The sequence below is a fragment of the Dermacentor andersoni genome, chromosome 7 (assembly GCF_023375885.2).
Source record: "Dermacentor andersoni chromosome 7, qqDerAnde1_hic_scaffold, whole genome shotgun sequence".
Classification (NCBI taxonomy): domain Eukaryota; kingdom Metazoa; phylum Arthropoda; class Arachnida; order Ixodida; family Ixodidae; genus Dermacentor; species Dermacentor andersoni.
The window spans coordinates 134,541,002-134,558,044 of NC_092820.1; the positions used below are offsets into that span (position 1 = coordinate 134,541,002).

The window sequence follows — 17,043 nt, forward strand, 5'->3', positions numbered from 1 at the left end:
GTCAGCTCTGTCATTTTTCCAGCATTGTAGTACAAGATTTGTTAAACTGGTTTAGCAGAATATGAGCAGTATACTCTTAAATTAGCTGTTTATTTGTATGCACAAGTTCAGGTCTTCAGTTTGGTTGCATGACAAATTGCCATACCTCAATAGATACAAGAAACAATTTTATTACAGTTTAATAAAATCCAAACAGTAATAATCACAACAATATAATGACATACATTTCTTTTGGTACGTATACAGCCCATGTCTTGGCAGTGAATAAATTCAACTATACACCGCAAGTACTGTGTCCTGACCACTATTATTCACATGTGTAAAACCATCACAGCAATTCAACAAATATCACAGTAATTAGTGACATACACTTTGCAACTGCTTTACATGAGCATAATGTATACAAATGGTCCCTGTGTACCTACACATGACTAGTGCCACCCGAGTACTATTACTCACAGGTGTAAAACCAACAAAGCAGTTCTTTAAAAAATATCACAGCGCTTAGTGACGTACATGCTGTAACTCCCTTGTAGAAACTTAATACAAACACGTGAGGACACAGAATGCTAGCAGTGGGCATACATGGGAATACCACCGCCTCAATACTAATTCACAAGTGTAAAACCAACCAAGCAGTTCTTTAAAGAATATCACAATGCTTAGTGACATACATTTTCTAACTAGCTTATATAAGCTTTATACAAACATGAGAACATACACAAAGCTAGCGGTGCACCCGCATAGAAGTGCGGCCATCTGAACACGATTATTTGCAAGTGTAAGCTCAACAGAACAGTTCGTTATAGTGACGCACATTTTGTAACTGCCTTATACAAGCTTAGTGCAAGCACAAGAATGCAGAAAAATATAAATTAAAAACTTGCTCTATGCATACACAAACAGATCAACACAAATGGTAAACACCGCTTTGAAGACAAATGTGACTGTGGCAAAGCGCAGTGCTGTGCCGGTTGAAATTGCCACCCACAAAAGTATTGAGCAATGCTTAAACCACAGGCAATAAAGTGCTGAAAGACTGCGTCTCTAACGTAACTATTTTAATTCAAATTTCTTGAATATAGGGCTCGCTTGCAGATAAGGCATCTGATCCAACTGACCTGATTTTACACCTGCTACATGCATACAATGCACTCAGATATAACTGGTAATAATAATTATAAAAGGCATTTAAAAACTTGATAGTATGATGAAGATGCATGACTAGAAAAGTTCTGTCCCCCTCGTACTTGTTAAAAAGGTGTAAGTACGACACATGTTCTTTTTTTCCTCAATTTTTGCATTAATGGACAGCCGGGAACCTCGAACCGACACAAAAAAAAGATACTGCTATGTTAATAGTGTTATGAATAATTTTTTGTGAAAGCTTTTTTACAGACAAGTTGCAGTCTCGTTTCTGGAGGTTGAGCTGTATCTTGCAAAATAACTTGAAAAGTGGTCACATGGGAGCATGACACTATATCATAATGTTAGTTTCAGTTGACTCTCTTGCCCTACAAGTCGCTGCTCACTGTGGCCAGTGATGAAACAGCAGTGTCTGTGTGATTTTCATCACACTTCTGTCCTATGCCATTCTTACCAGAGTTGGCGGCACATAGATACCCAAATTTCGATAGTGTTGCTTTCTCAGGTGGTTGCTTTTGATTTGCTCAATATCAGTTGGCACTTCAGCTGCATCAAACTTCTTTTTTACCTCTTCAACAACAACATCAACAACAATCTTATGACACCTGTGTTGTCCTTCTAGTTGCCTACAAAGACCAGTCAATCTAGCAACAACACTGACAGTCTCTACTATCTTGTAATGGGGGAGAGGTGTGTCCCACCATGTGTTCCACATTGTTGTCACTATGTGGGCTGGCTGGGGAGGCAACAACTGTAATATGTTTGCATTTGCATATATTAAAGTGATGATTGTACTGTGTTATAACACCTAACTTAGTCTTGCACTTGCTGCACATTAACACTGGCTCACAGTCGTGGTGAAAAGCTTTTGTATGTTGAGCAAATGAGTTGTATCCACTACAAAAAAAGTCAGCGATTGCACACATGTTGCTCTACCAGGCCTGGTGTGGTTCCTTCTGACACTGCTGCTGATGCTGACGCGCTGCTGCTTGCCTCGTACACTGTTGCAGCTGCAGTAGACATGGCAGTCTCTGTATCTATTGCTGCCGTGTCATCTGTCATGGTAACTTCCAAGTGGTATCGGGCTCACTTCTGCAACAGAGATGTTGTTTGCCCCTTGAGGGCTCTCATGATCAGGGCCAATAATTTCGTAGGCTTTGTCTCCTGCATCGAAGAACCAATAAGAACAGCATGAATTAATAAACATAGCTCTAAAAAGTACGGACATCAAGACTTAACCACAAGCTTTGCACATAAGTGACCGGGCTTAATGAATAATACTTGCAGGAGGAGTTACACAATTGTTTGTGTATATTACAGTAAAGCCTCATCAGAAGATATTCAAGAGGCACGGGAAACATGTCTCTCGAAACCAAAAATTTTGAGACACTGAGGAGCCAGACTAGATCACTTTATTATGCATCATCACTAAAGTATGTTTTGATATATCTGAAGGAATAAATGCTCAGGGTGGCTTAAAGGGCCCCTAAACCACTTCTCGACATTTTTTGAACATTTCAAGTAAACACACGCATCGAAATCAGAATGCCGTCACGATCGACGAAGCCAAATGCCAGAGTGCGTAGCACTGCCGGAGCACCACAATATGAAGAAAATGACCCCGTGCGCCTCTCTGGACCTATCCTGCACCCCCCAGTTTGTCCTGATGTCACCAGGCTGTCTCTGATGATGTCACCAGTTTCCGGTGCTGTCGATTGGTCGAACGAAAGTGTACGACTGCCGGCAAGGCCTGCAAGCAAATACAGACACTCCTTCTTCCTCGTCGCGTTGCGCGCGATGCCATTGTGGGCAGCCAATGGGGGCAAAGAACAGAAACGCCAACAGAAGGGTCTCCCTATGAGGCTCTACAACACGAGTCACCATACAGTTCCGTTGTATTAGCGCCACCCCTCGCAGGACGACGGGCCAGCGCGGCAGCAACAGGGCTCGTTGGTGTTGGCCTGTCCCATAACATTTGGAGGTGTACTAGGCAAGGAAAAGACGATACTGTCCATATGGCGTGTACCAGATGAAAGAGTAAAATGAGTGGGGACTACTTTTCGATAATCAAACACACGTAGCTCCACTATTACTGCACCGTTTCGAAAAAATTCTCGTGGCTACCTGTTCATTGCCTTATTGTGTAGAACTGCAACACCGCAACTAAATTTCTACCTCGGTGGTTTAGGGGCCCTTTAAAGAAGACATTCACAGCTTTTTAGTGACTGTAGATTGTGTTAGCTTCCTTCCCAACTTCTTGAATTTAAACACTTCACTTTGCAAGCCTTGTTGCTCGCAGTACCTTTGAGGTGCTCTTAGACGCTCGTCAGCTTCAACTGCCGACACTTTCTGCCCTGCACTGTCCTCGTTGCCCTCCTTTTCTGGTTCATGCCAAAAGAGACATCCGCGATTGACTTGTGTAAGGATTGCGTGATCTTTACGCCCTTCGAAGCACACAAGGTGCACAAAGTGAATGTGTCTGGGTTGTGTCCCTTCGAAGTAGTGAATGCTTAAAAAGTCATCCTTAGTAACAAAGGTGTCTCTTGTATACAGTATTGTTAACGTGGCAAACATTGGAAAACCAACCAAACCATTTTCAGATGACTCTTACAACCAAGTGCATCTTGTAATGAGATTCTACTGTACTGAATATTTTTCAACTATGGATCATCTGCATGTACATATAGTCACAAAGACATGTTGTGTGGAATGGCGAATCAGGAAACAGTTCGTACTCTTACTTTTTGTCCCTAACATAAGCAGCTGATAACAATATGATAAAAAAGCAGGCAATGAGGCTAGCATGGAACATAATCCTTCAGCTCTAAACAGTTTTTTGGGCCCACATCATTCCCTCATATGACATAAGGAAACAACTTGATTGCAGTAATGGCTGCATGTGATCTGAGTTGATTGAAACAAACTATACGTAAGGTTGTCCTGTATGTAATTTTATCAGAGTGCTTTTTAGATGTCCTGCTGGTGATCCTGGCTGCGCGATGCTTCTCATGCTTTTTGGCACGATTCCTTTTTTTCCACTCCACTTTTTTTTTCAGATTTTCTCCACTTTCCCTTCCCCCTTGTGTAAAATAGCACACTTGAAGTATCAAATCTGTTGAACTAACGTGTGTATCAAACCTGTTAACATGTGTGCTTTTCTGTGGTCTGTGTTGTATTTTTGCGCTGCACAATTCAATTCAAGATGAAAGATGGAACGTCCCTGCCTTTAGTTTAATTGTGTGTGTGTGTGTATATGTCTCTCTCATGTTTTGAAATATATGTACATTCAGGAGTGCCTGCATGCCCTTCTCTCCTGCTCCAGTGACGAAAAGGAGAGCCTGTTTATGTACCATAGTAAAAAATTCAAAGGTTTTCGCTGTGCCCATTACATCCCTTATCATATGGATCTGTCACAATACAGAGTAGCAGTGGTCCATAATACTAGCCCATCCCAACATAATTATAAATTAACACATACCGACATGCTGCGAAACAGCTGTTGCAAAGCCGCTGGTGAAGGCAATTTCCGCAGCACTGCAGTGGTACAGCCGAGTTCCACCTGTATAGTGACAAGTCCATATGCGTGTTAGCAACTCAGTAGTTGCTGATGGTTTCATAAGCTTTACACTACACAATAAAGTAATCTAGACAACTTTGTTGAAACAAATGCACATAATTAGGACACCACTTAAACACTAACACGATTAATTGCCCCCAATCTCTCACTCACTAAGGGATAATACTACTGAAACATCGGTGGAGAGCTCAGATTAACACAGCCCCTAAAGGACAAGCGTTCTTTGAGGAAAACAGCTATAACAGCGGTTAGTTTTCTTGATCATTTTATGTGGTAGCTTTGATTTAAATGTCATGCAGTACTACAAAATATGAAGTGCCGCATTTCTAGCAGCAGAAGGCGTCGTCAGGCTCAAGGTACAACAGATTTTTGCACTGTTTGTCAGTGAGCCGACACATACAAAGAAAACCGAATTCACACATACATATACAGTGTCAAGTGCACTTCTCCTTCTGAAAACGCAGCCACCAGTTCCAATGTTGCTGAAAGGAAAGGTTATATAAAGTGCGAGACTGCATGGAACTGCCACTTATGACTGTAAATGTATGGTCTGCTGATTGCAGAGGTAGTCACATGCTATTTCTAGTCTCTTTTAGAAGCATTACTAAAGAATAATTTAAAATCTATTCATAAGTCACGAATTTCATGCATCCACAGTTTGGCTAAATAACCTGTGAGAAAAAGACATGTTTACCTGGAATAGCAACCTTTTTTCCTGCTGCAAAACTTTCCTTCGAATTAATGAAATAACTTTACAGCGTCATAATGCGTTTCTCGCAACTACTTGCCGGCAGTGGCGAGTTAGTGTTTATATCCGACTCATTGGGCGACAATACTGCCAAACACAAATGCTTCACGAACACAAGAACACGTCCCTCGCAGAGAATAGCAACCATATATGCCTCTGTGAGACATGATCGCACCTTTGTGGTCAAAATGTACATTAGAACGACATCACCATCTCATTAAAAAAAAAGCCTCCGTACAAGGCAGCCGCCAACTGCATAATGTGAAATTGCAACTGATGTCCACTCACTGGTGGCCTGTGTTTGAATCACTTTTGGCAGTTGACTGGGTGCTGAGAAATGCACGTCCTGGGTTGTCCCTGCAAAACATACAGGGTTATGTCAAATGTTGAAAATATGTATATGCCGACATTTCATCAGTCGCAAAACAAACGAGTAAACTAATAAATAACTGTAATGTAAACAGAGTACACATCATAAGATAGGCTGTCAACTGTTAATGCATTACGCAACAAACCTAATGCATAGGAAAGACTATATGTATACACACGAAGCTGACACACAATTTAATTCGCTCTAGGTTTTTCCGTGCAGTATATTCAAATTATTATGTCTCGTGGTTAGAGCAAAATTAGTGTAAATTACGAACTAAATTATCTACCCTGGAAACTTTTCTTCAATATGCACCTGTGCGTGCTTCGAACGAGTAGCGTTGTAAAATTTACGTACATGGCATTTAACATAGTTGCTGAACACGGATTTCCTTTGCCCTGTGTCGTGTACAGTGAGCTACATATATCTGCCCCCCCCCCCCCCTTTCTTGTACTAGCCATACTGCGTGCCACTGCACCTATACGCACGTCAATAAACCTCACGACACAGAAATAAAAAAAGCGCCAATCACCCATGCCTGCATGTTGTAGTGGGCCTAACCTAACCAAGCATGGGCTGTTGCTTTTTATAGTAAACACAGGCACCGTGCTCATTGGAAGTATGTATCATGTCGCTAAGCAAATATGCAATTTCATTGTACCACTATTTTTTTATCACATGGATATATCTGTTGAGAGGCAAGACAAAAAGCAGTCACTTCTCAGAATTAATCAGCCTTCTTAAAACACATTTTTAACTTTTCAATGACACTTGCTGCTATGTGTTTGTCTCCAGAGAGCATACTTGATTTGACTTTCCAATCAGAGACATTACATAAATATACCATGTTAAGATGACTGCCTGGAGAACGTGAGAATTTTCATCTTCGTGTAACATACTGTATCTTGATTTTGTTGACATTTGGTCAAATGGTACACCCAATATACCCACATACTAGTTTTCTTGTCCAAATAACATGCCAATGTATTTTGATTTTTTGGCATTGGCTCCTCTGCACTACGTGAAGTCGCGCTGCACTGGCTCTTTCACATCCTCGCGTCCTTGCAGCTGCCTTCTTGCGTTATATAAAGCGGGTGCCTGAAAAATATCGTATGCAAAAGTCAACACAAGGGCATGGTGCAAAACAACATCAAGACAGTCAAGGCCATGGCAATAAAAAAGTCTTAGCTCTTAGTCTTCCTAGTGAAATGCATGCAAAACATCCAAATGACTGCAACAGTCAACTGCTAAACTAACTTCAATTTTTAGATTTAAGCAAAAAAACAAATAAACCACAGTTCATCCTTGTTTTTCATGAATGTTAGAATACTCCTGCTAATGAATAGAATATTGATCATTTTCAGACGTCATAGGTCTGTCATGAGTCTGGTGTATCGCAAACACCACTTGTGACACATCCTAAGCACGCGCCCAGTGTGCCCCCCCCCCCCCCGCGCACCATCCCTGGTTGTGCCACTGCTGAAGCCATAATTTGAGGATTATAGCTGCAAACATGATGCTCAGTAGGGATGAAAATATTGTCCTTCAGCTCAATGGATATATGGATGTGCCTATAAAAAAGGGCAACAAGGCTTGTTATGGCAAGCTTACCCACATTTCAATACTAACAAGTTCACTGCGGCCTGCATCTAAGCTTACTAAAAGGCATGAACTTATTTTCATGCATGAGGTGCGCAGTGGAGTTCATTTTTGACAGACCCGACTACTGCTGCAGTTTGAAATCTAGCATTTTAGATTCTTGTAGGCATGTAAAAGTTGCAGTTAAACCGCAGTTATTAGTTTATTACACCAACCTATTGTTCTGTGTACGACAGACTGGTAACACGGAATTAAAGCAACATTTTATTTTGATATTTTATTTCTCTACTAAAAATATTCAAGCGATAAACACATCTTGATCTGCCATGCTATAGCAAAATGCACACATTACGCTTGTAACCCCCAGAGGAAGGCTGATTTAGCTGTTAATATGACATAACTCTGACACGCCAACTCATATTAGCAAATGCACAGGCATGTCCAAAACAATAAGCGTATGCAAAGGGCCCCTGCAATTGTAATTCCACACAGCAGCCGTCATATTCGATGCCGATGCGTAACTAGCTGCTCGACAATTCACCGAGTTCGTAGACATAAGCATCCTTTCAGTTTCGCACCGTGCACGAAAACCGCAACAGGAGACAAAACCAGACCTATAATCACACCATTTCAACATGAGCAAAAACAGTTCAGTCTTAGGGATAAACACTGTGAGAGCGATTTAGTGCGCGACGGCGACGAGCGACGGCTTCGAGCGACAAAACGGGCCGTCGCTTGAACAGATGGCTCGGTTCTGGAAATCTAGAAATCGTCGCTCGTCGCCCAGAAGTGCTATGAGCGACTAGCCAATAGCGCGAAGCCGGAACTGGATGTACGCTCAAATACTACCGATTGTCGCGCGGAACGAGCAAATGATTCAATTTTTATACGTGCAAGGATAAGAACGTACTGCAAGACCTCCGGAAATATTTTATGCTACTTTTTATAGTAAAATACATCAACGTAAATTACTAAAGCACGCGTCACGCGTGACTGCAGCCCTCATGCCGGCAACACTGGGGAGGCGTCGCTCAAAATCGTCGCTCGCACGGAGTACGACTTGTAGGCGACGAGCGAACGCGACAGCCATCTCCGTCGCGTCGCTTGTAGCTGCCGCGCGCAAGATCGCTTATATGGGGTTTATACTCTTTTCAGCATAAAACATGGATTCCTCATGCGTTTTCAGTAAGTTCAAGATAACGCGCCCAACTGACCTCTTGCAGCATGCAGCTGAATGCCTGCGGCAAAGTTTCTAACTAGCACTGGTGCTGCACGTAACTTCAGTGGTCGCAGACTCCCCCTGCGCGCGACACCGTCAAGCGCGCGGTTTATTTATAAAAAAAAAAGCATGCTGCCAGCAAAATGACGCCTTCTGTTATGTGATTCCTTAGTTCAACAGCGTTCCGTACACAATAGACTGCCAAACTGAATAAATTCAAACACACAAAACGCACGCTAATCACGCTCCGCATAGGCTCGGAATCACGGGCTGGTGAACTAACCGTTTTAAGCGTCCTCTCGCCTGGCGTCTTATTGAACATACCATAGTTCTGGCAGCGTTAGCGATTTTTAAAGCTCTTACGGACAACGGCAAAGTGATAAAATCACATGCAGTTATCGCGACGACTGGCTTTTTCGATTGACATCGAGAGACAGCGCGTACGCCTAGTCCTTTGTCAATCGCGTCGGCTAAGCGCAGCGACGACTTCCTGGCGATAGCATGACATATACGGAGAATGTGCACCTAAGTTAGAATTCACTTACCGTGGAGGATTTGTTGTTATATCCAAGGCATGACGAACGACTGTCGTGTTTTCGTGCCGACGCGAGATGGCTGACACACGATCTCCCTCGGCTGGCCTTTGCTCGCTGGACGTCTCCGGTGCTGTGTTGTTCCGCGATCTTGAGCGCGCGCGCGCGCGGTGGAGCCACTCCGAGTGAAAAAGTAGAGCGCTCGCTACGCGTTCCTTTGAACTGCGGCGGCCTGTTCTCTTAGAAGCAAAACGATGTGTTCGTTGCTCAGCGTGCATGAATGATATATACATTGCCATGTTCGGGGCCAGCCACCTACAGTTGAAGCAGAAGATTACGCTACGTTTTGTTTTCTATTGCCGCAAGAGTCTCTCTTTTCTATTGTCGCAAGAGTCTTTTCACTCTCTCTCTCTGAAGGGGAGAGTGAAAAGCACATTTCACTCTCTCCTTGGTGACAGAGTGAACAATGCATTTCACTCTCCTCGACATTTTGCGAGAGTAAAACGACGCTTTGAAGAGTGAACCGGCAGCTTCACTCCTGCGATACCCTTCCTAGTTTTTAGAGTGTAGGAAAGATGCAGCGTGTCCGTAAGCTATAAGGTTACTACTAATACAAATCGCGGCTGAGTACAAACATTAATTGACGCTCGCTGCGTAGAACAAAATGTCAGTGCGTTTTTTTTTTAACCCAAAAACATTACTTGATCAACGAGCTCGGGCTGAGAAGCAATGAAACTTTTATTTTTGAAAATGAATGATGGATGTTGGGTCGCTGTTTATCAGGTATTGCTCAGTCTCGTGCACACAGAATCGCTGATTCCCCCTTCCCCCGTATTTTCTTCGGAGCCCCATTCACCTACATTTGTATACTCGATTGGCCCGCTGTGAGACACCTCCAAAAAAGAACACCAGGTGCGCAGCAACGTTACTTCCTGCAGCACTATATGCGTGACGTGCTATAAGAATGAGTATTCTGTCGGATAACACTAAAAAAATATTACTTGAATGTGAGTGCTCTGTAATTACTACACATAGCAGCTACAGCTCTCATACCTCAGCTTTTGAATCGGACTTCAATCACGTTGAAAAACCGGTAACCAAATATACACCAAACTTGTCTTGCAAAGACTCTGTAAATTACCACGTTCCAACCCAATCAAAACCACTATCTCTTAAAAGTACATCTTTATAATGTTTATTCTATCTCTCATGTTGTCATACTTAGAGTGCTCCACGCCGGGGGCTTCTCTATTGCTGTGTGTAATGCGATGCGGCAACAATGCGCATGGGCAGAAAAAAGTGTGGTGCTGCGAATGGCTCGACAATAGACAGTTTTAGTTACACGTACGTAGAGGCTTCACGTACGCAAACGCGAAAACCCTACGTGCCTTACGTGCACGCCATCTGAAACGCTTTTAGCTACACGTACGCTACGCACGCCAAGAGGGACCCCGTAGCTACATCTATCGGGAAATGTGAACACGGCGGTAGCCAATTCAATCCTGTCGCCGCGTTTCGATGCAAACCGACTGCGCGCGCGCGGCCCGCTATCGCTTGTTCGTGATCTCGCGGAACTCCCGCGCGAAGCTGTCTACGTGCGCAAGAAACGCACGCAAAGAATTGAATCTCACGTACGTCCGTGAGACGCGCGCGCGCCCGCTACGTTGTACGCATGCGCACTGCTGACACGTAGAAGCTCTACGTACGCAAAGCCTCTACGTACGTGCAACTAAAACTGTCTAATATCGGCTCACGCTGGCAAAGGGTGACCTAAAGCTCGTGTAGTTTATTGAACTTTGACAGATGAGGGTGTCGAACTCGACGCGCTAAACGATATTGGTCGCGATAGGATGCTTGAGGTGTCGCATCGATGCATCATAGATGATCCATTTGGGCAGCGACAAAGAACGAAGAAGAGAGTGTTGAAAACGGAACATCAAGATCCATCAAATGAAGAACTGCTGCTGGCAGTAAATATAGGATCTTCCTAGTACTTCGCATACAAAAGATAGCCTGAACGTGGGAAAATAGCTAAATCTGTGAGCGGTATTATTAGGTGTAGAAAACAACTTACTAATAGCTTCTATACTGTGGTAGCTGTTAATTTATCATTTATCTTCGGTTTGCTTTGATCTGAGAGCCGCCTAGTACAAGGTATGGCTGCGTCTAACGCAAAAAATATGCATCGTAGATTTTCTATTACATCGCTAATTCTACGGAGACACATAGCAACAAAGGCCAGCGGAGGCAAGCACACGCAGGAAATGGAAACATACCTTTAGCGAAAACTTAAACAATGTGAGAAACCTTTACAAACAAGCTTTCGGCCTCTCTCCAGGTAGGAGAAGAAGGAAACTTCTATCCCTGGGCATCCACAACAGCTCAGGCAAACTAATTGAAGCACACCGACATGTGCAAATGACTCGCCTCATCATCACTCGAACAGGCAGAACTCTGCGAAGATTGCTATACCCCGTGGTGACAAACAACAGTCAATAAGCACTTTTCAAGTCCCTGCATAAGCAAATAACGGTGGCCCCTATTCCCCGTCACATGCACCCGGTATATCACTTTGATAGAAGAAAAGCACTGGCCAAAACAAATGAAATCTCCCCATCGCTCGCTGGATTGATGCGGCCAATTACTCTAATGGGGAGGGCATGGTAATCAGCGGGGCAGGACACGGACAGCAGGAACTGGTATTCGCCTCCGCTCGTGCGCAGAACGTGACCGCAACAGAAGAGGCCACCATTGCCCTCACCATCTCGGCATCAAGACAGGATGAGGAAATATGCATTCTCACAGATTATCAATCAGCATGTCGAACCTACGCTAACAGTAATGTGAGTAAAGTTGCGTGCCATATCCTAAACCGCCTCAACGAAATACCTCGCATCACTTTCCACGATACTCTCGACAACGGTTTAAGAAGCCGTCAGCGGAAACCACCGCGCACATACGATAGCTTGCGGTCACTGCAATCGGGCTCTGCAAGAGACCCCAGAAGACCTCAGTGCACAAGCACAACACGCTTACTACGAAATACTCTAGCACGACGGTCTTTCGAGAAGAACGATTCCGCCATTGCACCAATCCCTTGCCAGAAGTGAAGCCACGGCGTGGAGGCTACTCCTGACCAACACCTATCCCCACCTCACGCTCCTCCACGCCATGTGCCCCACCTCTCAGCAATCCCGTTGTCTTTTTTGCACAGAGCGAGGTAACCGATACCAAACCACATAGGCCTGCCAAAAAAGCCGTTAATAACTCCCCCAACCGAAATGCAACGCACAAGCAGCGCAGCATTGGAGGATCAGCGAAAGCTGATCGCCAGAGCCGAAAGTGCTGCTACCGCCGCAGGGCACTTAGGCTCAAGGCTACACCCACCACGGTATCCACCCGTCTCCTTGCACTATCAAACTTAGTTTTGTTTATCTCTCTCTGTACATGTATACATATCTATAGATCGCTCCGACCACTTTCTCTACGGATGCCTTTACCGTGAAGCTCATGGATCAACGTTTAAAGGGACACCGCAGAAAAAAGTAAGCTTAACTGTACCAGGAAGTTACCCTTCTATTCCTGCACTGGCAATATAACCGCGAAAGGACGCTTCGTAAACCAAAAAAGACGCATTAACCAAGGATGGGCATGGACGCCGCCTTGCAGTTCCCGCACTTACCACCGTGAAGCTATGAATTTTGACAAAGTCAGCTTGGACATAATTGTACTGTTATCGGCAATGGCGAAGGATTGCTCGCGACTCTGCAAGAACATGTTACAATAAACCATGCACGCAGCGACGAAAAGTAGATGGCTGGAACATTAAGAAAAACATACGGCCATTAGAACATTAAAAACACACTTCCTGTGCTATGAAACACGCTAAAAATACACACTGAAACCCCCTATTCCTGAGAAATTCGTAATATTGTCTAAAATACCTTATGTAGTTTGGCTTTTGTGACCTCCATAAACATTGTATTACCTCCCCTCCCCTCCTTTTGATGGTGTTATAATCCGTCATGTTATAATAATTATCATTTTTCTGTCTTTCGTTCGTGTCTGTGCTGCATGTTGTGTACTATTGATTTGTATTACTTGGATCTTTTTGTTACATTTTATAAATTGCTTTACTATGTTAGATATATATACCCTATGTTCCTTGTAATCATTCTAATTGCCAGCCTTCGATGTCTTCTTATTTGCTTTTAGCGCTCGCGCAGTTTCCATTGCTACTTGTTTATTATGTACTATACATTTTGTATGTGCTTCTTATGTATTGTGTGCATGATATCATGTACTTGTTTTGTCGCTTTTTGTGCGCTGCGTCTCTGTCAGTAAAGGAAGGCCCGCGGCTCCGTCACTTAAGAGGAAGCTTTAGCTCGGGTGCTCCTATCTAAATACATGTAAAAGGAGAATTCGTTTTTCTCGGCAACCACTGCACCAAATTTGACGGGGTTTGCTGCATTTAAAAGAAAAACTTAAAATCTAGTGACTGTTGGTTTCGAATTTTCGATTTAGGTTGTTATTTAAAAAAAAATTGGCAAAAATCGCAAATTTTCAGAAAACGAAACTATCAAGTTTACAACTCCGTAACCCAGCAAGAAAAAAATGATATAGCAATTCTGTGAACTGTATCTGATAACACATCTAAAGCGGACAAAATTGATATGTTACACATGAACCTCAAAAAATGTGTCAATGTGTTATTACAACTTTTGCAAAACCCTCGTACATAACGTAACAAATTCACGTAAGATGTAAAATGACATATCAAGTTTGTCCACTTTGAATGGTCTAATGGATGACGTTTACAGAATCGCGATATCTGTTTTTGATGCAGAGTTATTAGTTTGTAAACTTCGTGCTTCTATTTTTTTTCAAACTTCTGAATTTTTGAAAATCTTTTTAACAAAATTCAAGGCCTAAATCAAAATTCCGCTTCCAACAGTCACTAGAATTCACCTTTCTATCTCAAGTGCAACAAATTTCATTAAAATCGGTCCAGGGGTTATCTCAGAAAAACGTTTTTGCCTTTTTACATGTATTTGAATAGGCCGCGTCGGAGTTGGGCCCGAGCTAAAGCTTCCTCTTAAGCTGTCATCCTTGACAACTTTTACAGCGAAGCTGTTTAGTTCTAGCCCTGGTATGCATCCCCCGCATGCGTTCCCGGTAGTGTTATTGGTTCCGTGGTAGGGTACGGCCGCATACGGGAGATGGGGCGTGCACAGCAATTTCCCATTTTCATGTTCTTGTGCTGGCCTTTGAGACACGCTACTGAAAACGTTTTGCAAGGGTGCCGGGGCTTTCGCAGGTTGATTTGCGTACCTGCGCCCAAGTTGAGCGTGCGTCGGTTGTGCGTTTCGTGGATCGCGATACCTTCTCCGGGGCAGCATGTCGTTCACCCATCGGCTACTAGGTAAACAGGCCCGAGGGCGCTATTGTGCTAACAGTGCGGCCGATAAAGGCACGCTGAGTTCTCTCTGCCAACGCGGCTGCCTTGGAGTTTGTTGTCGCTCAACTCTGCGTTTGCATCCAGCTTTTTGTAAACGAGTAAAAAAGCTGGACTGCAGCGCGACGTGACTGAGACAGACGAAGCGAAGTCGCGCCCAGTCGTTCAGTGCTGTTGCTCGTTTTCTTCAGGCATACACCAACCAACGCACGTTAGCTCGTTATGGCTTTTTGTTTTAATTTTACACATTAATTAAACATTCCCCTTATTCAAGAAGCCTCCGAGGGCAGCCTTCCACGCCGGATTTGCCAAAGAGGTGCATTTGTTTACGTCGACATCTACAGTCGCAGATACCTGCTACTTTCGGGTATTGTGGAACAGCGCAATGTTGATAAGAAATAATGTCAAAACGTAGCAAAACATACATATCTGCGCATATCAGCCGCGTTGTTACACCCTGAGACGAGTCAATATGAGCGTCCGAGCCACTTAAACAACGGCAACTGTGATCTACACACATATATCGGGCTGTTACTACTGATCATACTTAGTGTTTGCGCGTGCTATAAAGTATTATTAGATGCTACTGTGCTCGGCATAAGCGCTCACTTATAGACCGTGTAGTCCTCTCGCTAAAACGTGGATGCCATCGCTGACATCGTTGGTAACGTAGTGAGTTTATGCTGCAGTACCGAATGCACTGTCTCTTCTTTCCAGTTTCTCGCAGCGGTAAACAGGGCTTCTCTGGAATTAAGAAATGTGTACATACAACACGTACAGCGCCCCAATCAACGTAGCGAATGCGACCGCGAGCATTCGGGAGCGGTAACGTTAGTACAGGATGTTGGCACAACGCTGAGTCACCGCTTGCCGCTTATCGTGTGCCTGCCGTGGGGAAGAGTAGTTGATTTCATATCGCTACAGTGCCACAACTTAACCGTAAGAGCGGTTTCCTTCGTCCTAACTGCTTATTTTTTAAGTTCAGGTCCATCGATAGCGTGTGCACGACGTCGACGAGGCCAGGCCTAACCCAAGCTTTCCTGAGAAGGACAAACATTAGCGAAAAATTCATGTGCACGGCTTGAGAGGAATAAAGCCTGTGCACTTCAATTTCTATGGCATGTCGGCGCATTTTGAGTGCCATAATTATATATACCGGTGAATAGGCTGCGGCCATCGCCTTGTCGGTTCGACGGCCGATCACGTGGGGTTTGGTGGAGCGATCATGGTCGGCACGCTCACTTTGTCGGTGCCGTCGACGAGAAGTCCTAAGGGGTTCGAGTTGTCGTAGCTGCGAAAACTGGCGCCCGTCGGTTTCGTCGTTGTCGGCATATTATGATGAAATGGTCTCACCCACACAGTGGCGTGATCGTTGGCGCCAGCGTCTTGTCCGTCTCGCATCGACCCAGTGTTACCGCGCCTTAACCGAGTACGCGAAGTCAGGCACGCGGTGCCACCACCAGCAAGAGAGAGGGCCGACGATGGAAAAGGACTGGGTCAGCAACGCGATGTTTTTAAAGTGTCGCCCTCATGTTTAACGCGGTGGTTTATCGATAAGTTCGATAGCCGTCAATACAAGGCGGCAACTACGTGCTTCACTGTGCAGTCCAGACGAAGCGCTGGCCGCTTTCTGTTTTAAAGTGAGTTGTAGTCTTTCGCTACGCACGATTTCGGCTAGACCAGAGGAGTTTCAACGCAGTACACGGCACAAGAGTTCGGTGCAGTACGCGTCCGTGCGCTTTTTAATGCCAAAGTATTGTACGCCCCATCCCGCTAAATTCCGGCGTTGTCCTCGGCGGTGTGACCGAAAAAAAGGATACCAGAAATAGCCGACGGTGTGATGAGTAAAATCATATAAACAATGCTCGGATTGACGTCAAATATGTCAGGCAAGTTTCTGTAAACAAAATCAATTAACGGAATTCAAAATAAAATTTGGCATATTTAGGTCTGGGTGGCATTCGAACTCGGGCCCCTGGGGTGCTAGACAAGCACGATTCCCGGACGCCATGATGGTTCCATGGTTACGTCTCGCTAAAGTTGTGCCGTATGCATAATTGCCCACGTCAAGTCGCTGCTCCCCGTGCGACACTTTCTCTTCGGATTTTATGGGTGCATGCACTCCGAAGAGTCTACCTCAGCGGCATCTGTGCAACCTGGTCGCTGCCAGCTTGCCCACGGAAGCATGCCGCAGAACACGAAGCAAGGGTGCACAAAAAAAGAATGGGAGAGGTTTTTTGCACTTGATCTCAGCCCCACTGCTCTCTGCTCATGCGACGCGTTGTACTCCAAGGCGATGTTATCCTATTTCAGGGGTCTAAGAAACAGTAGAACTTGTCTCCGGCATGGTCTAGAGGTTAAATACCTGGCTCTCATCCAGGAGGCACTGGTTCCAT

The 17,043-nt window shown here is 44.4% G+C and overlaps 2 protein-coding genes across 3 annotated transcripts in view; one reads left to right on the forward strand and one right to left on the reverse strand.

Moving 5' to 3' along the window:
- Window positions 1-17,043, forward strand: part of LOC126533788 (sulfotransferase ssu-1-like) — a 33,254-nt gene that overhangs the window by 6,367 nt on the left and 9,844 nt on the right. The window lies entirely within an intron of this gene.
- On the reverse strand, window positions 155-9,305 carry LOC129385602 (uncharacterized). 2 transcript variants are annotated; one of them, XM_072289111.1, is made up of 5 exons: window positions 9,205-9,305; window positions 6,797-6,939; window positions 5,760-5,828; window positions 4,625-4,705; window positions 155-2,310 (listed from the first exon to the last, which is right to left on the reverse strand). In XM_072289111.1, the coding sequence occupies exons 2-5, from the start codon at window positions 6,843-6,845 to the stop codon at window positions 2,198-2,200; spliced, it is 312 nt and encodes a 103-aa protein (XP_072145212.1). In that variant the 5' UTR covers window positions 6,846-6,939; window positions 9,205-9,305; the 3' UTR covers window positions 155-2,197. The 2 variants fall into 2 exon arrangements, with proteins under 2 accessions (XP_072145212.1, XP_054928343.1); XM_055072368.2 differs by lacking the exon at window positions 9,205-9,305 and having other exon boundaries at window positions 6,797-7,015.

Excerpts from the sequence above, each read along its gene's own strand:
- LOC129385602 (XM_072289111.1), bottom strand. The coding sequence starts at position 6,845 with ATGCCAAAAAATCAAAATACATTGGCATGTTATTTGGACAAGAAAACT. Across the intron at positions 5,829-6,796 it reads TTATTTGGACAAGAAAACTA|GGACAACCCAGGACGTGCAT; the intron begins GTATGTGGGTAT and ends TATGTTTTGCAG. Across the intron at positions 4,706-5,759 it reads GATTCAAACACAGGCCACCA|GTGGAACTCGGCTGTACCAC; the intron begins GTGAGTGGACAT and ends GTCACTATACAG.